The sequence below is a fragment of the Mus pahari genome, chromosome X, assembly GCF_900095145.1.
Source record: "Mus pahari chromosome X, PAHARI_EIJ_v1.1, whole genome shotgun sequence".
Lineage (NCBI taxonomy): Eukaryota > Metazoa > Chordata > Mammalia > Rodentia > Muridae > Mus > Mus pahari.
The window spans coordinates 128,944,323-128,967,752 of record NC_034613.1 but is presented as its reverse complement, the minus strand read 5'-3'; the positions used below and the strand labels follow the sequence as shown (position 1 = coordinate 128,967,752).

Genomic DNA, 23,430 nt, shown 5'->3' with positions numbered 1-23,430 from the left:
TAAAGACACCCTTACCTACCCTCGCTTTAGAGATAGGTTTATTTTCTGCAGACACAGGAATCACACATGAGGGAGAAGGTAAACCGGTGAGTGACAATCCCAAAGAGTTTCGGTTGCTGCTCCCGGCTGAGCCTTGCTATGCTTTAAGGGCCCCGTGAGACTGGAAAGCTGCTGAAAACAGTTAACTCATTTCAGGTGGGATATACGCAGCCAAAAAGACACGTGACCCCGGCGGCCATTTTCTCGCACCCGGTCTGTCGCCATCTTCCAGGAGGACAAACTATTGCCCCCTACTCTCATCTGATGTTGCCAGTGATTACTTTGGTAACAGACTAGAGAAGATACATCCTTAACCCTAGCCAAGAGGCTGCACAAAAGAGTTCATCTTACAAATAGCTTTTGTGGCCACATGAGTATACACAAACACATACAAAAACATACACACCCAAACACAAACCATCACCCCTATCGCCAGGCTCCCGCCCCCCTCTTCGCTATTTCTTTCCCCGTGAGCAGCCGGGAGGCGGGGCCAGCGTGGGAGCGGGGGCGGGACTGTGCGTCGCCACAATTATATCTAAACTCCGCCCTTGCGTCTTACGCAAATCAGGCGGAGCAAAGAACTGGGCTGGGATCCGGAAGTCTGGGTGGAGCCTAGCTGCCCACTCCTCGACAGGCGACGTTGTGCTTCTAGCAGCTCACCGAGGTCCCTGCCGGAAGTATAGGTAAGAGACTACTCTCTTTTTTTGTGATGAGTGCTCACCAGGCCAGCAGTGTAGTGAAGATTGTTTTTTTTTAAAGGTGAGACCAGAGATGCTCGCCATCCTGGACTAGAGAGGTGAAAAGCTGGCTCGCTTGTAAGGTAGAAGGGCCTGGAAGAGGGATACGGATAGCTCCACATGTGGCGATGCGCTGAACTGCATTCTGGCGGCCTCCGAGAAAGGCTCTAAAGGTGCACCCTGGCTATGTAGAGAGGCACTGACCATGCGTATGAGACAAAATGTCGGTTGCCCTCCGCCTTTCAGGATATTTGGGCGACATTTCGCATTACTGCCATTTCTCCCATGTAGACAGACGCCCCCTTCCATGTGTGAGAAGGTCTATTACGTTTATATTTTGATTGCGTAATGGAGACAGGTGTCGACCCATCAAATAGTGGATGATATCATCCCTGCCTTATAAGAAAATAATTTCCAATACAAGGTTGAGCAGGCCGACTTCTGGCTTATTAAGGCATAGGTTTTTAACGGGGCTTGTCCATCTCCATACTGCTATAGGGGAGCTCAGAATTGTGTAATATCTAGAGGAAGAGAGCTTCTGACGTAGAGACCCACCCTTCTCATATATACCCTTGCAGAGTAACTAGTCGACACCATCAGCCCTCAAAATCATTGGAGACAGAGACTTATGGGCAACCACACAGATTTACCCCTTCCCCTGCACTGGAGACTCTTCATTATGGAAAATTAGACCCTCATAGCTACCCCGTAAAGAATTGCTGTTTTTCTGACATAGTATAAGCCCACCCAAACTGGCGTACAGTACCTGGGAACAGTCTTTAGTCCACTGAGATAATGTTGTGCCTCTCAAGTAGACCTCAGGGTAGAGAAACTCAGGTTTATTTTCTTCCCTTTTGAGGTAGAGACAGAACCCCACCCTCCAAATGATTTATAATCTCTAGATTGACCAAGAGAGGGGGCATCTGAGCAGTAGAGATGCAGACGACTTCCCCCTCCCATTTAGCCCAGAAAGCCAGTGATATCACTGATCATCCTACAATGTAGTGCATTCGAAATCTCTCTTCATCCATAGTATAGGAGCTCAGATTTTCTCTCCTTTTAAAATTTTATTTATTTATATATATGAATGCTCTATTTACTTACATGTGCACCTGCATGACAGAAAAGGACACTGGATTCCACAATAGATGGCTGTGAGCTACTATGTAGTTGCTGGGAAGAGCAGCCAGTGCTCTTAACTGCTCTTAACCACTGAGCCATCTCTCCAGCCCCTTAATTTTTGTTGTTGATTTTTTTGAGACAGTTTGTGTGTGTGTGTGTGTGTGTGTGTGGGGGGGGTGTATGTGTGTAGCCCTGGCTGTCCTGGAAATCTCTCTGTAGATTAGGCTGGCCTTGAATTCATAGAGATCTACCAGCCTTTACCTCTTTTTTTTTTTTGTTATTCGAGACAGGGTTTCTCTGTGTAGCCCTGGCTGTCCTGGAACTCACCCTGTAGACCAGGCTGTCCTTGAACTCAGAAATCCACCTGCCTCTGTCTCCTAAATGCTGGGATTAAAGGCGTGCACCACCATGTCCGGCCCAGCCTTTACCAGTGCTGGGATTAAAAGTATGCATCACAGCTGGACCTGGTGGCGCAGGTCTTTAATCCCAGCACTCAGGAGGCAGAGGCAGGCGGATTTCTGAGTTTGAGGCCAGCCTCGTCTACCAAGTGAGTTCCAGGACAGTCAGGGCTACACAGAGAAACCCTGTCTCGAAAAAAACCAAAAAAAGTATGTATCACAACTGCCAGACATTTCTTCTCACCTAAGGTAAAATGAGAGATGCACACTTCTCAAGGGAGGAGCAAATTCATTGAGTTTATAATTGCATGGCCTTATGCCTTGTTTCTAACTCTTATATAGCACCAGAGGCCCTATTCCCTTCAATACTAATGTGCTCTTGACTTCAACCCACATGAAATCTCTACACATCATTCTAGTCTACCACCTATGGAAGGATTCAGAATAGCTTCTATCAGGCAAAAGTGTGTGGACCCTACTCATTCAAACCTGCCCACTTTCCTTCATACTACCTCATCATGGAAATAAGCATAGCAGCTTTGCCCCTCCTTGATGGGTAAGTAAAGAGACCCAGGCTCCATCTTCCCCAACAATTAAGAATTGCCTGGACTTAGTGTGCTCCCATATAGCAGACACACACATAGAGACACGGCCACTGTGCTTGATTCTTTAGCCAGTGACCCAAGAACAGAGGAACTAATGACATATCCTTCCTCCTCTTGCCAGGGTGCAGACCCTAGCCACATATGCAGGTGGGATACCCCTGTACCACCTCCTGACATTAGCATTGACTTCAATCTGTGCAGCCATAAGTAAGGATTATGAGAAACTATATTGTTTCCTCCCCCCCTTTTGAAGGGTAGATGACATGCAGAAGCTCCCTTCAAAAAGTACACTATCACTCCTCTTCAATGATGAAACATATCATCTGCTCTTCCCAGTGTGGAGGTGTTTAGCAGCAGTCTTTTACCTGGGATATGATACTACAAGTATGCATTAATTGTGTTGGAGGCATGGACTCCATCCAGGAAGAAAGGTTCTGATCTATTTCTTTCTTTGAGTGATATAATACTCCTTTCCTTGTGTCTGCTAAGCCAAGCCATATCAGGACCTGGATCCAGAATAGCCCATTCTCCCAATTTCCCAATAATTTAGGGCTTCCTGATCATGTTCTGTGACATTTTATTTTGCCTTTACAGGGCTTAAAGGAAAATTGTGGTTCCTAGGTCTATCTTAAAATTCCTGCTTCTGTTCCAACAGGAAGAAGCGGACAGATTTGAACACCTCTGTTTTCCAGCTTCTCTGATCATCATGATGAAGATTAGACACAGTGAGTTTCTTCTTCTACTCTTCAAATCCTATACATTTAATAGTCATAGTATTTTTTCACAACAACTTTGCTGTCTTGTTTATTTATTTATGAGAGATTGGCCTTGAACTTGCTGTGTAGCTGAGGCTGTTCTTGAACTCTTTTTCTCCCCAAGACAGCGTTTCATCGTGTGGCCCTGGCTGCCTTGGAACTTGGTATGTAGGCTAGGCTGACCTCAAACTCACTGAGATCCACCTGCCTCTGCCTCCCAAGTGCTGGAATTACAGGCGTGTTCCATCACGTGTGGTTGCTTTTTTTTTTTTTGAGGCTAGCCTCAAGCTCTTTTAAGTACTCCATTGTGGCCTCAAACTCCCTTACCATCCTGCTTCAGTGTCTCAGTACTGGGATTGTAGGAGTGTGTTGCTATACTCAGCTCACAACTTCAAAACTACTTAGTACATTCCTGCTCTCTCAGTCTGGGTCTTTTACATATGATATCTTTGATAGTCTCATGATTTCTTGTAGTTCTTTCTCCCATTCTTGTTTTATAAATGGGAAAATGGAGACTTAGCAAGGTTAAGTGACTGAATCTGAGGTAAACAGCAGTTAATATTATGTGATGCTGCATAGGCGGCTCTAACATCTGTCTTTAGGACTTAGACCTTTCAGTTGATCCCATAAGTTGTACCAGTTCTATGCTGGAGCCACATTGATTTCATCTCACCTCTTTTTTTTTTTAATTAGCTGGATAGCTTTGGCCAAGTCACTTAACTCTTTAACTCCATTTTCCTTATTTACAACACAGAGGTCATTAATTATAATATCCACCTATTTTGAGGATTTTGTCGATTTTGTTCATTTTGACAAGAGTGTCTTTCCAGGTAGCTTGTGCTAGCCTTGAACTTGTCATCCTTCTGCCTGACTCCATCCCTGAATTGCTGACTTTACAGATGTCAAGAGGCACTGCACCTGTCAAGAGGAATTTCCTTTTGAGTCAGTGTCTCATATAGTTCAAGCTGGCCTTGAAGTCACTATGTAGTTGAAGATGACATGGAACAGATGGATCTTCTTGTTTCCATCTCCTTAGTCCTAGAGTTACAGGCTGATGAAACCATTCCTGGTATAGGATTAAAAATTGTTTCTTCATTTATGTATGGGTATGTATGCATATGTGTGCACTTCTGTGGTATGGCACATGCATGGAGGTCAGAGACAACTTGTAATCAGTTCTCTCCTTCCACCATGTGTGGGCCAAGGGGATTGAACTTAGGCTGGAAAGCTTGATGACAGGTATCCTCCTTTCATCCACTCAACTATCCCACTGGGCCCAAGAGAGTTTTTGGGGATTGTGTCTCACAATATTTCTTAGTCTGGCCCTCAAATGCTGACTGAGCACAAGCTATCCTTTCACCCTAGTCTCCTGAGTTTCTGGAATGATGAATAATTCATGAATGTAAAGAGATGAAATTGTTAGAGCAGTGCCTAGCACTTTGTAAGCACTTTCTGTAATTACAGTCGTTTCTGCATTTCCATTGGAGACTCTTTTCAAGGTCTCTGGCAGGTATAAAATCGGTGAGCACTCAAGTCTCTTCTGTAAAACAGCATAGTATTGTCATCATAGCCTACACACACTTTCCCCTGTAATTCAAAACATTTCTAGATTCCTTGTAATAATCTAATACAATGTAAAGTACAAGTAAATGGTTGTTAGACATGTTTAGGAAATGATGACAAATAATATCCAGTACAGATAGTCTTTTAATTATATGAATTTATGAATGTCTGCTTGTATATGTTCATGCCATGGTATACATGTGAAGGTCCATGGACAGCTTTCAGGAGTGAGTTCCTTCCACTGTGTGGACCCCAGGGATTGAACCTCCAGGTCTGCTGGCAAGTTCCTTTACTCACTGAGCCATCTTGCTGGCCCATCGATGCAGTTATTGTTTCACAGTTAGTTGAGTCAATGGATGCATCACCCGTAGATATGTAGTGCTAACTGTGCTATAAGTATTTGAATAAAAAATTTGAGCCAGGTGTAGCAGTGGACACCTTTAATCCCAGCACTCAGGAGGCAGAGCCAGGAGAATCTCTGAGTTCAAGGCCAGCCTGGTCTACAGAGGCAATTCCAGAACTATATAGAGAAACCTTGTCTCAAAAATACAAATATATATACAAATATATACACAAATATAAATATATATACAAATATATATATACATATATGTGTGAAATATATACATATATATATATATATATATATATATATGTATATATTTCTCTAGTTTTACTAGGCATGATGATGCATACTTATAATCCTAGCACTCAGAAGACAGAAGTAGGAGAATTATTAAAAGTTCAAGTCTTAACTACATAGGGAATTGCAGCCAGCTTAGATTATATAGCAAGAACTTGTTTCAAAATATTGCCAACATCCAGACTTTGTGCTCCTTGGAATTTAGCTCCCTAAAAGATACTGCCATCACATTGCCTGATTTCTGAATGTTAGACATTTCTTAACTAAATCAGACCCAGTGGATGAATTGCTGTTCTTTCTTTTAGCCTTCAGAACTTGTCTCTTTTCTCTCTCATTTTTAAAATTCTTATGTTTTCACTCTGTAAGCCCAGGCAGCCCCAAACACTATGTTAGTAGCCTCAAGCAGCAATTCTCTTACCTCTGCCTCCCAAGGGCTGAGATTACAGGCATGAGCCACCACACCCTGCTGGGGTAGATTTAAAGAGTATTTAAGTACATTTTCTGTAGTGCTGGGTATCAAAATCCAGGACCTTGTGTGAACTTGTATGATCTATAACTGAACTTTATCCCCAGATAATTTTAGTTGAACAGTCTTGAGGGGTTATTTAAAAGGCAGAGTGTTTTAAAATTTAAAAAGTTTCCAGTAACCAGGCATGGTGATTCACACCTCTAATCTTGGCATGCTGAAGACAGAAGTAGGTTTACTGCAAGTTTTAGGCCAGCCTGAGTTACATATTGAGATACTTCTCAAAAACGAAAAAAAAAATCTAGATTGAGGACCCAGCTTAGTGGATAAAGTGCCTTCCATGTAAGCATGAGGACTAGAGTTCAAATCCCTAGGAACCATATAAAAGCTGGGCAGGCATCCTCTTGTTATCTCTGTACCTCAGAGGCAGTGAGTGATAGCAGTCCGTTGGGGGGGGGGTAAGCTGGCTAGGTAATGCTAGCCCAATCAGTTAGCTCTGGGTTCAATTGAGAGGCACTGTCCCAATAAAGTGGAGAGGAACTGAAGAAGACATGTTATGTGAACGTTGGGCTTCCACATACATGCACATGTACCTCCATACCTACTTTGTGCCTCACATATGCAAGCATACATGTGCAGCACATGCATCATATCCACATTCACATGCAAACTAAAAAAAGCAAATTATTAGCTGGATGTGGAAGTTAACACCTGTAATTTCAGCACTTGAGATGATGAATCAATAGAATTGCTGTGGGTTCCAGGTACACCTGGGATAAAAAGTGAGACACTGTATCAAATAAACTCAAAAATGCCTCAAGACTCCAAACCTCATAATTGCAAGTGTTGGTGACAAAGTTTTTGCTGGAGGCAAATAATCTGGAGGCAGCCTGTTTACTGGCCACTTGATTAATAAGCATTAGTAAAGATATCCTGGTGGGGCAACAGAGGGAATGGAGGTGCTTGTGTGAGTAAAGAATGAATGCAAGGTTTCAGTATCTAGGACACATAAACTTGAAGATGGTAGACAGGCATCTGAGACTACTTTCAGAAGTTCAGGAAACGGCACATAAGTAAGATCTTCCAGCTACATAGTGGCAGATGGTTCCCTAAGAAACTGTAGTAAAACTAGTGGCCAGAGGATCCTGAGTGCTGAGTAGTGACGGACTCTATCCCCTTTCACCTTTTGTCCTCCCACCTTTTCTTTTCCTCTTTGAAGTGGATGCTTTCCTTTGAGTGATGTCTTTTTTCTCATTGCTTGCCTATATCCAGTGCTAGGACTCCTTTATTAAGGAAGTCAGGGATGTGGAAATTGAGTAAAAATACTGAGACCTAGTTCATTCTAGCTATCACCTTCCTTTTTGTTGCAACAAAGTACTTTGGAAGTAAAGACTTGCGGTCTATTTTGTTATTTTCTTTTTTTTAAAGATTTATTTATTTATTATATTTAAGTACACTGTAGCTGTCTTCAGACACTTCAGAAGAGGAGGTCATATCTTGTTAGGGATGGTTGTGAGCCACCATGTGGTTGCTGGGATTTGAACTCCGGACCTGCGGAAGAGCAGTTGGATGCTCTTACCTACTGAGCCATCTTACCAGCCCCCTATTTTGTTATTTTCAAGCAGAGACATTGCTGGGTTTGCTGGCTCATACCTGTGTTCCCAGCATTTGGGAGGCCGAGGTAGGACGATTGCTGCAAGTTCAAGACCAGCCCAGCCTACATAATGAGACTGTATTGCTATGGCAACTAATATTCTGGTCAGATTTCTACCATCGCATTATATATTTATTGTTTCCTCTAACTCCCTACTTTTTGCTAAACTGATTACAGACATGTTACCAGAGTTAAATAATAGCTCTTTTGTTCTTACCCATTCAGAGTGAGACTTGTAGCACATTTTGTGTGGTTGATTTTTCTGGTGCCCATCTCTTGATTCTTGGAAATTGTTGAAATTGATGTCTTTGTTCTGAGCTAGTCCCTTAGGATTTTCTTATTGGGTTTTAAGTTACAGTTCTCAGTCACATCACCAATCAATCAATTTCCTGTTTAACCCTATTTTGTTTGGTTTACTTTGCAGCCTTTATTCAGACTTAATTATGTTTTTTATCTCCTATTCCTCCCCTTTCCTCCTCTTCCTACCCCACCCTCACTTGGACCTTGAACATATTGAATGCATTTCTACCATAGTCCCTAATTTTTATTTTTTGGCAGTAGTCTTGCAAGGAAGGAAATATTTTTAACATAAAAGTGATCAGAAAGAGGAATTTGGCAGGAACATAATTAGTCCCTTTCCTCAGGACTTACTGAACTTCCTAATTTAATGTTTTAACCTTGAAATGTTTTGTGTACCCATGTGATGTCACAGGTAAAAAATTTACACAGTGGAGTTTTGTCACGTACACAGGATTATTAAAAATTACCTTTAGACTCTAGATTTAAGGGATATATGAAATATAAATGAAATTCATAGTTTAACATGCCTCTTTCAAGACATTTCTTTCTTTTTTTTGTTTTCTGTTTTTTGCTTTTTGTTTTCTTTTCTTTTTTTTGAGACACTGTTTTAAGTAGCCCAAACTGGCCTTGAACTCACTGCACAGCCAAGGAGTTACTATGAGTTTCTAGTTCTGCCCACATCTCCTGAGGGGCTGATATAACAGATGTGTTCCACCATGCTGTTTTTTGTTTTTTGTTTTTTGTTTTTTTGTGGTGTTAGGTAAAGAACCCAGGCGTTACCTCTCAATTTTATTTTATTTTATTGTTTCAAGACAAGGTTTCTCTGTGTAGCCCTGGCTGTCCTGGAACTCACTTTGTAGACCAGGCTGGCCTCGAACTCAGAAATCCGCCTGCCTCTGCCTCCCGAGTGCTGGGATTAAAAGCGTGCGCCACCACTGCTGAGCTGCCTCTTAATATTCTTAATGTTGGTGAAAAAGGAACAACAGCAGCTGAGAGACACTGGTTTATAGGAAAAAAAAAAAAAACCAACCCCGAGGAACTGGGCCAATCAATATACTATAAGGATGTGTTGACATTAGAATGGAAACAAGCAATAGTTTTAAGATGGGGGTGTGGTTATGTTTATGTATCTACAGGGAATGAAAAAAATATGGATACCACCAAAACTTAGAAAAGACTAGATCTGACCAATAAAACACCATCTAACACAACTGACTTTCTACTTCACCCAGGGCTTAGTGCAAGTGTTATATCGACTGAATTATATCCCCAGCTCTTGCCTTTGATATCCCATTGTTTATATATAAACATTCTAAACTAGAAAAATCATAATCTGATGCACTTCTGCTGAAAAGTGTTTTGGATAAAAGATATCCCAACCATAGCGGCCTTGCTGTTGTTAACTATTCAGAGTCTGCTTCTTCTTTGTTGGGAGCTTTGATTTGGACACTTGTAAAACTTTTCTGTCTCTTCTTCTCTCCCCACTTTCTTTTTTTTTCCAAGATAGAGTTTGCTCTGTGTAGTCCTGACTACCCTAGAACTGTAGAACTTACTCTGTAGATCAGGTTGGCATCGGAACTTGGAGATCCACTTGGCTGCGGCCTCTCGAGTGCGGGGATTAAAGGCATGTAGTATCATTGCCTGCCTTTCTTTTGTTTTTTTCTTGGAGACAGGGTTTCTCTGTAGCCCTGGTTGTCCTGGAACTCATTGTGTATACTAGACTGGCCTTGAACTCAAGAGATCCATATGTACAGTTCTGGCAGCCTCTGCTTACTGAGTGCTAGGATTAAAGGCATTTACTATTGTTCCCAGCCTAAAACGTTTCTCTTTATCCACAGGGTTCAGAAATTTTGTCAGGTATGCTAGGATGGATTTTGTTGTTGGTAACCTTTCTTATTTTGGCACCATTGGGGATAGAGCCCAGGTCATTGTATGCTGAGCATTTAACCCATTACTGAACACATTCTGAGATCCCACTGTCTTAGGTTTTTTTTTTTTTTTCTCGAGACAGGGTTTCTCTGTGTAGCCCTGGCTGTCCTGGAACTCACTCTGTAGACCAGGCTGGCCTCGAACTCAGAAATCCACCTGCTTCTGCCTCCTGAGTGCTGGGATTAAAGGTGTGTGCCACTACGCCCAGCTTGTCTTAGGTTTTTATTGCTGTGATAAAACACTATTACCAAAAAGCAATGTTCTTCTAATCACACAGTCCGTCATTGAAGGAAGGAATTCCAGGTAGGAACCTAGAGGCAAAAACTTAAGTAGAGGCCATGGAAGAGTGCTGCTTACTGGCTTGTTCCTCATGGCTTGCTCAGCTTGCCTTCTTTCTTTTCTATTTTCTGAAACAGTTTTTCTGTGTAACAGTTCTGGCTGTCCTGGAACTTGATCTGTAGACAAGGCTAGCCTTGAATTTATAGAGAGCCGCCTGCTTCCTTCTTCGTGCTGGGATTAAAGGCATGCACCACTACCACCCAGCTTTAAAAAAATAGTTTAATGTATTCTAATAGCAAACTCACAGAAACAACACAAAAGACAGACAACATACTTGCATGTAGGACAACTCTGAAAAGTATAGTGAGTAGATGGAATCTATTATCTGGTAAAAATGCTGCAAACACCATTTAGTTGCTGTCAGTAAGAAACTTACTTAGTTTTTTTTAAATATGCTTGCATTGTCTAGAAAAATTTAACAGGTTTATTTATAATTGTTATAAAGTTGAACTGTTGAAATGTGTTCACTGAAACATTTTGCTTACATTAATGCTTTACATCTTGTGTTTATATTAAAAAAACACACACAAACAAGAACTGAGAAACTGACAATGCCTGATTCTGTCCCCTGTGTTTCCACTCATAATCATATACTTACAGACCTTTTGACCCTATGTAAAAAATATCTAACATTAAGAACTACTGATAACAGGAAGAGGATTTTTTTTTTCTTTTGAGAATGAAATGTTTCCCCTCATTGAACTCTGAAGCACGTACTCCAAATATGCAGTATGCTAACTGGATATCTTTTGGCATAATTGTTACATGTTTGGCATGGATAGCACATAGTTTGGGATCTTCAGAAGGCCTACTTCCTCAGACATAATGATGACAAGTTGTGGCATGGATGAAGGGAAAGATGAACATTTATTCACTGCTGGTAGGTGTGTAAACTGTACAGTCAATTTAGGAGTCAGTGTGAAGGATCCTCAGAAACCTAAGAATAGATCTGCCACATTTTATGGCACATACTTTGCGTAATGTATGTTCTCATACAACCGCTTTTTTTTTTACAGAATGTATTTTCATTCATATTTTAATAAGGTTACTAGAAGATACTTTGAACTTACAAAAAAATAAAAGAGCCAGCCAGATAGGCTTCATCTGCCTCCTGCAAAAACACCAATAGCTGCACTCTGGAAGCACACATCTGTTTTGAAGTCCTGAGCATTTTTTGCACCAGACACTGCTAACAGAAGTTCAGTGGACTTCTGTTAGTATCTGATTTCATAGAGTGCCACAGTACCAGACTTGTAATGATGAAGTTTCTTCATCTCCTGTAGAAGGCGCCTCTTGTGAGGGGCTTTTGTAGCCAGTTGTTTCCTGGGTGCTTTACCAATGGCAGATAGATGGACAGTCTTCTTTTATGGAGCCATGATATGGGCACCTCCTTACTTATCCTCCCTCTTTGGCTGGAGATCTGTGACTGAGAGGCCATGCTGGCATTAGAGTGCCTAGCCTGCTTTCTTATAGAACCCTGGACCACCAGCCTAGGGATGGCACTACCTACAATGGGCTGCACCTTCTCCCATCAGTCACTAAGAAAATGTCCCATGGGCCAATCTTATGGAGAGATTTTCTCAGGTGTAGTTCCCTGTTCTCCAGTTTGTCTCAGTTTGACCAGAAGATCAATCAGGCACCTATGTTTTAATCTTGACGCTCTCTATACCTTTCCCATCTAAAACCTTAAGCCTATCTTCAAGGTAAAGAATTTTCATATTGTTAAAAAAATACTTGATTCTCTATTTTTACCTTTTCTTTTTCAAGAATTCTGTTTTGAAGATTATTTCTATATTTTTCAGTTTTGTTCTCATTTAAAATTTCTTTCCTTTGGATTTTTATTCCAAATAAGCTCCCTCTGTTGTCTTCTAGCCTATCAATTCAGTTGTTGTTGCTGTCTTTAATGAAGGGCTTATTTTGACTTCCACTGTGGCAGGGAAGTCATGGAGGGAAAGCGTGATGCTGCTGGTTACTGGCAACTATGGTTAGGAAGTGGAGACAGACAAATGCTGGTGCTCAGCTGCCTTCTGTCTTGTCTTGCTCTGATTCAGTCTGGGACTCTAGTCCATGGGATGATGTTTCTACCTGTGTGTGTTTCAACCTCTGTGGAGACACCCCTAGAGACACACCCAAAGGTGTGTTTCATAGTCCTCCTAAGCAGGACTTTGGGCATGGTGAGGAGAGGTAGTAACAAATGCACATTCAGATCATTCAAGAGAATTTCATTAAGAATTTATGGAGTTTACACTGAGACAATTCTCTGGGTATTGTGCCTAGTTACTTCCTCTTGACACGTGATGGTCTTTGCCATCTGTAGCTCTATCTTATTCTGGATCTAGACAGACATCTGAGACTTCTAAATTTCCTAGTTGTCCTGGCCTTTTGATTATAGCATTAATAGACATTGGGTAGGGAGTGATAGCAATTCTCTCTCTTTTTTTGTAGAAAACAAAAAACCAGGTAAAGGTTCCAAAGGCTGTAAGAAGGTAAGTGGGCCTTACCATCAGGTGAGGTATGTGTATTGTTGGGAGTCAGATTAGTTATTGGGTGACTCCTCAGAGGGATGGACAGATCTGGCCTTTTCTCCCAGTCCATATGTCAGTAGGAGAGTTACCTGAATATCTGAAGTTTTGTGTGTGTGTGTGTGTGTGTGTGTGTGTGTGTGTGAAAGCCATATACTGCTTTGTGCTTAGTTTACATATAAGGGATTATTGACATCCCTGTGTACTTTTGTAGTGGTGGGTATTGAGTCATACTGGGCCTTGAGCATATTGAGCAAGGATTCTACCACTGGCCCACACACTCTCACCCCTAAAATTTGTAAGTTTTGATCAGTTCTCAGGGTTTGTTGCTCTGGGTTCTAAGACCTCATTTGGGGAGTTGTATGTCCAGAAAGGTTTCTCTTTGGCCATGGGAAACCTTCCTGGCTGCCCCTGTCTCTACCACTTTCCTCTCAGTTCCTGACTGATTAGTAGAGAAGGGCCAAGCAGATTTCAACCCTCATCCAGACTATCTTCCCTGCTCCTCTGGGTGGGAGGTGGTTTCCATGGATTCATTAACTGTGTTTAATTTTTCTTTTCTTGCTTGGCAACCAGCCCACAAGGCAAAATGGGAAGAAAGTAACCTCCAGGCCATCATCTTCTCCCCAGATTGTTCATGGCAATGACCATGCCAGTCGTGAGGCCGAATTAAAGAAGAAAAGGGTGAGCCTTTTGTCTCTGGGGAGTGATGGTCTGGTTTGAATCTCAGATCTGCATAGTATTGGGCAGAAGGGCAAGGGTTCTTGATGTTCTGTGTGGTTGGGGTGGGGGGAGTGAGACAGGTCAACTTGATCCTGGCTTTAATTTTCCCACTTGCTTACCTTGTTCTGCCTTCCCAGTTCTCTGGTGTTGTCTCTGTCATTTCCCATTCTGTGTGTCTGAATGGCTCCTTCCTCTGTGACTTAGCCTTTTGCAGTCTTTTGCTGCTTTTTTTTTCTTGTTTCCCTTGTTGAGGCAGGATCTTGCCTTGTTGCCCAAGCTGGTCTTGAATGCTTGGGTGTGTGAAATCCTTCTACCTCAAACTCCAAGTTTTTGTGGCTACAGGTATGTGACAGTGTGGCAGCTCCCTCTTTCTGCCCAGTACATCCTATGACCTTGTCCTTGTTTGGACTTAAGTGTTTTCCTGTCAGAGCGCTTCTCTCTCTGCTTCATAGATACTCTTTTTAGTTTTCGTCCTTTTATTGTTTTTAATTTTTAATATTTTTTTGAGACTGAGTTTCTTTATATAACAGTCCTGGCTGGCATGGAACTCACTCTGTAGACCAGGCTGGCCTTGAACTCAGAGAGCCACCTGCCTCTGCCTCCTGAGTGCTGGGATTAAAGGTGTGCACCGTGATCCCTCAGCACTTTTACTAATTTTTAAAATATACCATTTTTTCTTTCTTTGTGGTGGAGGTGGTGGTGGGAGGGGGCAAATGCAAGCTTGAACATGCAATGGTTCATATGTAGAGGTTAGAGGACAACCTATGACAATTGGTTCTCTCCTAGTATAGATTTCAGGGATTGAACTTAGATTGTCAGGCTAGAATGGCAAGCCTTTCTACCCATGAAGCCACCTTGCTAGCTCCCACCCCCTTTTAATTTTTAGACTTGCTTAAATGATCTTGCTATGTACTCTGGCTGGCCTGATAGCCTAGAGGTCACGATGTGGTCCTGGCTGGCCTTGATCTAATAATGGCAATTCTCCTGCCTCAACCTCTCAAGTTGCTGGATTTAGAGTTGTGTGGTACTACACCCTGCTCTTTTAATTTTTCTCTGCCAGTCTCCTTCCCTTAGTCTCTACATTTTTATTCTGGCGTATTTTTACTCTCCTATCTGTCCTTTCCCCTCTATCCACACTTCTTTCCCCCTATGTCCTACAGACCTACTCAGTGTGTGCTTGTTTGTTAGGTTGAGGAAATGAGGGAGAAGCAGCAGGTTGCCCGGGAGCAAGAGAGACAGAGACACAGGACCATGGAGAGCTATTGTCAGGATGTCCTGAAACGTCAGCAGGAGTTTGAACAAAAGGTAAGAAAGCAGTTTTTGTTGCTGGCTGGGATTGGAGGGGGTTTGCTGTTTTGCTGTAAAGGAAGAAATAGCTACATAGTGACACTTTGTCTCAAGGAAGGGAGAAAGAGAAAAAGAAGGGGTATAAAGTCAGGAAAGGAAAGGGATGAGTGCAGAGAAGGAAAACAACTAGGAGAGAGAGGTACGAGAAGAGGGAGGGAGGGGACCATTTGCAGCAGATGTGCCCACAGATGTGGAGAATGCCTTTCCTAAGTTTGAGCCTAAAGATGGAATGGCAGTGGGTCTAGGGAGCAGGAGAGGTATGACTAGGAGATGTGGCAGGAGGGAGCATAGGAAGGGAAGATTGAGAGACACCTTCCTCATGGGTGTCTTTCCCTTTCTGGCATTTATTGGCTCGTAAACAGGATGTGCACTTGCAGTTCCCGTGCCCTTGATGACAAGCAGTAAAGGATTTGTTTCCTGGTCCCTCATGCATTATTTTTTCACACTTTCTTCTTGTTTCCCACTAACCCCCTTGTGACCAAGCAGGCCTATGCCTGGTGCTCACATGGAGTCAGTTGTTTCTTTCTACTGTGGTTTCAGGACTTGAACTCAGATCATCAGACTTCACAGTGAGTGTGTTTAGTGGCTGAGCCTGGTCAGTGATACTTTTAGGTTATCTGGGACTCACCTGTATCCTCCAGCTTACATTTCTCTCTCTCTCTCTCTCTCTCTCTCTCTCTCTCTCTCTCTCTCTCTCTCATATCTATCTATCTATCTATCTATCTATCTATCTATCTATCTATCTATCTATCTATGCATATTAGTGCTCTATCTGCACATATGCCTACATAACAGAAGGCATCAGATCCCATTACGGATGGTTGTAAGCCACCACGTAGTTGCTGGGAACTGAATTCAGGACCTCTGGAAGAATAGCCATTGCTCTTAACCGCTGAACCAATTCTCCAGCCCTCCTATAGTTTTCCAAAGCCTTGGTTCTGCTATATCCTCCCTCTTTCCTTATCTTCACTTCTTTCTTCTCTCTCCCTACTTGGCTCTGTTTTCCCTAGGCTATTCTCTCTCTCTTTTTTCTTTTTCAGGAGGAAGTTTTACAGGAATTAAACATGTTTCCTCAGTTGGATGATGAGGCCACAAGGAAGGCCTATTACAAGGAATTCCGGAAGGTGGGAGGATCCATTTTCCCTTTTTCTTTGTTTTTAGATAAAATCTTATTCTTTAGCCTAGGCTAACCTAGAACTCACTAGATCCCAAACTGTCCTTGAACTCTTTGCAATACTCCTGCTTCATCAAGTCCTGGGATTATATGCTTGAGTTGTATAACAAGTATCCATTTCTTAAAGCCCCTTGGTGAGGACCCCAGTTTATTTCCATTTCTTCTTCCTGTTTTTTTTCCCCTAACTGAGATGGAGACTATGACTCCATCTGCTCTCAACCTTCTTCTCCTGTATTTTCTGTCCTGCAGGTGGTAGAGTACTCTGATGTGATTCTGGAAGTCCTAGATGCCAGAGACCCATTGGGCTGCCGCTGTTTCCAGATGGAGGAGACTGTTCTTCGTGCAGAAGGCAACAAGAAGCTGGTGTTGGTCTTAAATAAGATAGGTAGGTTTTGGAAGGGTTGGGTAAGGCACAGAGGGGTTAAGCTAAGGCTAGCTCAGATTAGGTACTGAGACCCAGCAACTCATTGTCATCCAGAATAGTCATTCATACTAGGAATTGTTGTTCAAATTTCCAAAGCCAGAGATACGCACAGAAGTACATACAAAGTAACATGGGTTGCGGGGGTAGAGTCTAAATCTGTTTGCCTTTCAGCCCCCTTTTCTTGCAATTTTGAGCTAGTTCAATGGCTGGTCATTCTTAGAGACCTGTCCCCATAGACTGCAAGTCAAAGATTGGGGCAAGCACAGGGCTTGGAACTCATTGAAGGTTTAGTCTTATCCTGCTGTTGCTATTTTCTTTGGGATATCAGACAGGTCATTCCACTCACGAGAACTTCTATTTCTCAAACAGTAAAGAGGGTCCTCCACATCTCAGTCTCATAGCTTTGTTGTGAGAATTAATACAGAGCTTAGTGTATAATTCACTTGTCCCAAATCATAGCCATTCTGGGTGATGGCTTTTCTTGACAGTTGGGAAAGGAAATGGGAATGAAATATTTGTGCACCTTGGCATGGAGTGGGGTGGCTTCTTTACATATTTTTTTTGAAGAAAATAAACCTCAGGGATGGCCAACTGGACCTGTGGATCAAATTGTCCTTTGTGACTCCATCCTGGGGACTAGGCAGGGTCAGTTAGGACAAGATGAGAAATCCGTTAGTAGGAGGTGGACCTAGACATGGGTGTGTGGCTTGAGGGAAGCCATCAAAGTAATGATCTTACAAGTTATGGCTGTCCCTATTTTTCCAAGACCTGGTTCCCAAGGAGATTGTGGAAAAGTGGCTGGAATACCTTCGCAATGAACTGCCAACTGTGGCTTTCAAGGCCAGCACCCAGCATCATCAGGTCAAAAACTTGGTAAGCTTTGAGTTAGATGGTCTAGCCTCTTTCATTGTGGTTTGGGGCCATGGTTGTACGTGTTAAGATTTGGATTGGGCTTCCAACTTTGAGGTATTTTCTCCAGTGGGTGACTTGTTAATTTTTATTTCAACTTCCTGTATTATTGCCCTTCAGAAAGCGTGCTTTTTTTTCCACCTGTGAGGATGTAATAATACATGCTATCTATAGGATATCTGGAAAATAGAGTTAACGACTTCTTAACTCTTCAAAAAAATTGTTTTTCCCCTTCTTTAAAACAAGGCATAGGAGGTTGGAGAGATGATGGTTCAGTGGTTGAGTATTCTTCTTCTGGGGGACCGAAGTTCAGTACCCAGCATCCACATGGTGCTCACAACCATCTGTAACTCCATTTCCAGTTCTTTTGTCCTCTCCAGATAATAGGCATGCATTTGGCACACAGACATACATACATACAAAATGCTCATAAACATAAAAATAAATAAATGTTTTCTGTTTTGTTTTGTTTTGTTTTTCTGAGGCAGGGTTTCCTTGTGTTGCCTTGGCTGTCCTGGAGCTCGCTGGACCAGGCTGGCCTGGAAGTTAAAGATCCTTCTTCTCTGCATCCTGAGTACTGGGATTAAAGGTGTATGCCACAATCACAGTTTAAATAAATAAATAAATAAATCTTAAAAAAAAAAAACCCCAAACCACCAAAGCTACGTGGTGGTGGCTCATGCCTTTAATCCCAGCACACTGAAGGTAGAGGCAGGTGGATGTCTTGAGTTTGAGGCTAGCCTGATCTATAGAGCAAGTTCCAGGAGAGCCAGGACTACATAGAGAAACCTTATCTTAAAAAACAAACACAAAACTCCAAACAAGGCATAGTACTTCCTATTGATATCAATATAGAAATACTTGTAAAACAATAAGGTATTATTGTAGCATGGGTTGTTACTGGAAAGGTAAATTGGTTACTGGGGGCCAAGCTTTTCAGTTTTGCATTCTTTTTTTACAGTGTTGGGTATGGAGGTCAGAGCATCTTGCTCTGACCCTCTATCATAGACCCTCTACCCTATTTTTCAATTTTCATTATTATTTAAGTAGTATTTTTTTATTAATCCACTTGCATGTACCTCTTTGGGATGTGGACAAGTGTTAATATGGGCTAAGTACTGGTCAATGGTGTGGCTGGGTTATATATTGGACTTACGCTTTTGATATTTTCTTAGACACTGACAAATTATTCTTTATGATAGCAATGCCAATTAATCCTCCTCCCACTTGGGTTGATGGGTATGTGAATAGAACCTCTTTTCCTACAATCTTACCAATATAAGGTGCTCCCTGCTCTCCCACCATCGAAACTAAAAGTAGGGAAGTGTGGATGGCCTTGTCCTGTGTGAGGGTCAAGGGAAGATCAGCTTTCGCCTGGAACCCTTTCATTCAGCAGAGGCAGAGAGGCCAGGCTTCCCTTTTGTGCATATGAGACACTAAGGGCCCAGGAAGGAAACTAGACTTTTCCTCATAGGCCTATGAGTAAGAGAGATAGTAATGAAACCTGTTTTGCCTCAAGCTGGGATTTCTTCATGCCTCTGCTGTGGGAGTCAAAAGCCATGCATGTTGAGTTAGAAGCAGGGACAGAGGAAGTTGGAGACATACAGACAACAGCAACTGGAAAGCAAGAAGTGCTGGGAAGGAGTTGGTGTGATAAGCAACCAAGTTTAGCAATCCCAGAATGTTCCACTGTAGGTTGGAAATTTAGGCTCAAATTCCATCCCTTCCTTGATGCACATTTTTGTAATATTCTTCATTTTTAGACTCGTTGTAAAGTTCCAGTGGACCAGGCCTCTGAGTCGATGTTGAAAAGCAGAGCCTGCTTTGGAGCCGAAAATCTCATGAGGGTCCTGGGGAACTATTGTCGCCTGGGGGAAGTGCGTGGCCACATTCGTGTGGGTGTTGTAGGTACGACTGGGTAAATTAGGCACAGGGCCCAGGCTCCTTCCTTGGCTAGTGACTTCATTGAGGGAAAGGGTTTGGAATTTTGTGAAGCTTCTTTGGGGAAGCTAGGAAGAGTTCTGGAGTGGTTTTGCACTTGCCATTTGGCTATTGGGACATGAGAAGGCATATTCAGATTCAACGAGGTTAGAACCAAATGCTTGGTACCAAGCACTACAGGCTGTCAGAGCTGTGGGAGGGAAGTGTGATGATCCACCCGCCTCTTCCAGACAGTGAGACAGAGCAGTGAGATCCACAAAAGGAAACCAGGCGGAGCTGAGGCTTAAGCCTTTGTCTTTCTGAAACCCAAATACTGTAGAAGGAGATGAAAGAGAATAGGAAAATTGAGAGGCAGGGAAAGATCATCAGAGAGGGAACGTGTCTCAGCCTGAGATACTAAAGAGAACTTTACAGACTCTAGCTGTATGCCACACTCTTGACTAGACAACAGAAAAAGAACAAGGAGGCCAGATTGTGAAGTTGGTGGATAATGAAAAGGACAAATTTAAGTTGCAGTCATAAAGAGAATGAAGGAGCTATTACCCCAAAGAAATGCAAAAAGGGACATTAAAAACTATTATGTGGCCAGGCTTGCAGAACCAGACCTGTGTGTTAGCTGCTTTAGAAGGTTGAAAGTTTGAGTTCAAGGCCAGCCTTGGGGAACTTAAATGAGACCTTGTTTCATAAAAAAGTAAGAGCTGGGAGTGTTGCTCAGTGGTGGAGGACTTCCCTAGTATTCGCGAGACCCTGGGTTTAGTCCCCAGTGTTAAAAACAACAGGAGATAAAGACACATGTACAGACACATGTAGAGGAGTTGGTGAAGAAGAGACACGGGGTATATACTTGTGTAGATATATATGCATGTCCAACAAAAGAATATACAGGAATGTAGACAGTTTGAATGAAAGAGATAGATATAGACACAGGAATATACAACATATGTCTACAAACACATACAGATCCTGAAGAGCATATAAATGCCCATGCATGGGGTCATGTACAGGCCCCCTAAGGGACACATTTGCTGGCACAGACAGACTCGGAGGCAAAACGTGCAACCCAAGTTCTGCCACACTCACACTGTCTCTGCTGCCTCACACTGTCTCTGCTGCCCCAAATCAAATGAAGCCACAGGGATCCCACATGTGCCCAGACCCACTGTAACTCTCTGATACAACCTGGAATCAGGCAGAGGCAGACATAACTATGATGAGACGAAGTGTTTGTATAGTGAGAATTAAAGACATAGTTAGGAAGGCACACAAAGACAAAACAGGGCCATAATGAAACACGGGGGATACATCAATAGACACACTCCAGAGAGAAGGAACAGAGTGGCCATGTGGTCAGAAGTGGAATGGACGGGGTGGAGAGAATCAGAAGAGATAGTGTCCAGAATGAGAAAGAACATTCTAGATACCCTGAGAAACAGCTGTGAAAGGTCCAACACAAGGGAAAAGTGGTCACATTTGAAATGAAAAGGATCAGGAGACACATAGAGATGCATAGACTTAAGTACCTACCACAGAGCTTCCTGGGCACACATGTAAGAGAGTAGTGCATACTGATAAATTTCAGTACCCATAGAGGACAGTGAGAATGAGGTCCAGTGGGGCAGAAACTCACAAAGACAGCCCCGGACTGAAAGTGGTGCACAGGTGCTTGCTCAGCTACAAAGATTCTACAGGCAAGAACAGCTGTGCAGAGAGGGGGCATTTGGTGAGTAGTCCCTTCTCCCAGGGGAATTACAAGTTGGAACAGGTGGGCCTGTTTCAACACTTGATACCCACCTTCCGTTAGGTCATGTCTGTGAGGCCATATGTGGAGCACCCCTCTAGGCTGGTCGTGGTGGGAGGTGGACTGCACATCTAGAGAGAGGGCCATGTGTGCCTAGAATGCTGACAAAAGAGAGAACTAGAAAGACCCTTAGAGGCTTGGCCAGGGTCTGGGGTGGGAAGGCAGGCTCATCCATGGCCTGGTTACTGCCTGTGCCAGGCCTGTTCTTAAACAGGCTGGCCTGAATTCCTGTGAGTACTTTCTGCCCTGAGTATTCTGCTCCTACTTTGCAGGCCTTCCCAATGTGGGGAAGAGCAGTCTGATCAATAGCCTGAAGCGCAGCCGTGCATGCAGTGTGGGAGCTGTTCCTGGTGTCACAAAGTAAGATCTGCTCACTGCCCCACTTCAAAAATCTTTGACATTACCGTTCCATCCTAGTTCACATGCCTTCATCAGCCTCTGCCCCATTTTCTAATTGTGGACCATCCTCTGATTCATACCCTGGGTTTAGGAATCTTACTAATAGTCCTCATTTACCTGGCTCATCCCAGGCTTGCTGCCTTGCTGGGTCCTTCCTAACAACTACAAATAGCTCTGTTGCTTAGATGAAGACAGTCAGAAACTTGTCTGAGATCCTGCAGGTAAGTCCCCACTATAAGAGAGTAAATTTTAGAATTAGCCCTGGGTCTATAGTACCTCAGATCTCCCTCCCTGGCCCTACATCTTTCCACTTCACCTAAGACTTATATACCCTTCCCTCTCTTCTTTGATCCCCCTCTACCACCTCCCCACAAGACCCAACATTTGTGACTCAATATCACGTACAGCTGGGCCTTGTTTTTCTCTCTAGATTCATGCAGGAGGTCTACCTAGACAAGTTTATCAGGCTTCTGGATGCACCAGGCATTGTCCCAGGACCCAATTCAGAGGTGGGCACCATCCTGCGTAATTGCATCCATGTGCAGAAGCTGGCAGACCCTGTGACCCCGGTGGAGACCATCCTTCAGCGCTGCAACCTGGAGGAGGTATAGAGCAGGGTACTCAGTGGATGCATGCTCCATCCCATTACTTCACAGGTCCTTCATTCCTACTCATGGGTTTTCTTCTTCATTTTGCTAGATTTCCAGCTATTATGGTGTATCTGGATTCCAGACGACTGAGCACTTTCTGACTGCAGTGGCCCATCGTTTGGGAAAGAAGAAGAAGGGAGGTGTATATAGTCAAGAACAGGCTGCCAAAGCTGTGCTGGCTGACTGGGTGAGGTGAGGAAGGGCTTGAGCAGGAGGTGGTATTTATTGATGCCAGTAGGACAGTCTGACTTCCTGGGTCCTAAGGTTGGGAATCAACATTATGTGCCTAGTGGTTATTCAGCAGTTCAGCACATTGCTGAGATGCTGTTCTCTGGCCTTTCTTGTCCTGCATCCTCTTTTGGTGGGTTATTTGTTCTCAGTGACATCACCAGCGACCCCTCCTTACCTCCTAATACAGTGGGAAGATCAGCTTCTATACACCACCACCGCCCACTCACACTCTGCCCACTCATCTCAGTGCTGAGATTGTTAAGGAGATGACTGAGCTCTTTGATATAGAAGATACTGAGCATGCCAATGAAGACACCATGGAATGTAAGTGTGGATGGATGGGGCACCTGTTTTGTCCTCGTAGAGCCCAGACTTAATGTCAGAGCACACATTTGATCTTCCCCTCCCTGGGGCTACTTGGGATTTGGTATTAAAATTTATTCATGGTCCTGCAAGGTAGAAAATTCTAGTTTGGGCCGTGAGGATATGGGTTGGGGTGGTGTTTGTGGTGAACTTTTGGTACATTGGCTGACTAACTGGAACCCTTTTAGGTTCTCTGAAAGTGAGGCTTCATTTTTTTGGGTTGAAACATCCCTTTAAAAAGCTCTTGTGACTTGTACAACCACTCTGGAAATCAGTCTGGCGGTTCCTCAGAAAATTAGACATAGTACTACCGGAGTACCCAACAATACCTCTTCTGGGCATATACCCAGAAGATCTTCCAACTGGTAATAAGGACACATGCTCCACTATGTTCATAGCAGC

The 23,430-nt window shown here is 43.1% G+C and overlaps 1 protein-coding gene across 2 annotated transcripts in view; it reads left to right on the top strand.

Moving 5' to 3' along the window:
• The first annotated feature begins 620 nt into the window (after nucleotides 1-620).
• Gnl3l (G protein nucleolar 3 like) overlaps nucleotides 621-23,430 on the top strand; it is a 32,525-nt gene continuing 9,715 nt past the window's right edge. For both annotated transcript variants that reach the window (XM_029534326.1, XM_021188030.2), the window contains exons 1-13: nucleotides 621-722; nucleotides 3,557-3,626; nucleotides 12,996-13,036; nucleotides 13,646-13,753; nucleotides 14,981-15,097; nucleotides 16,180-16,263; nucleotides 16,563-16,698; nucleotides 17,504-17,610; nucleotides 19,410-19,554; nucleotides 21,658-21,745; nucleotides 22,215-22,389; nucleotides 22,484-22,626; nucleotides 22,853-22,989. In XM_029534326.1, the coding sequence (XP_029390186.1) occupies nucleotides 3,608-3,626; nucleotides 12,996-13,036; nucleotides 13,646-13,753; nucleotides 14,981-15,097; nucleotides 16,180-16,263; nucleotides 16,563-16,698; nucleotides 17,504-17,610; nucleotides 19,410-19,554; nucleotides 21,658-21,745; nucleotides 22,215-22,389; nucleotides 22,484-22,626; nucleotides 22,853-22,989 (1,300 nt within the window). In that variant the 5' untranslated portion in view covers nucleotides 621-722; nucleotides 3,557-3,607. The remainder of the gene's footprint in view (nucleotides 723-3,556; nucleotides 3,627-12,995; nucleotides 13,037-13,645; nucleotides 13,754-14,980; nucleotides 15,098-16,179; nucleotides 16,264-16,562; nucleotides 16,699-17,503; nucleotides 17,611-19,409; nucleotides 19,555-21,657; nucleotides 21,746-22,214; nucleotides 22,390-22,483; nucleotides 22,627-22,852; nucleotides 22,990-23,430) is intronic.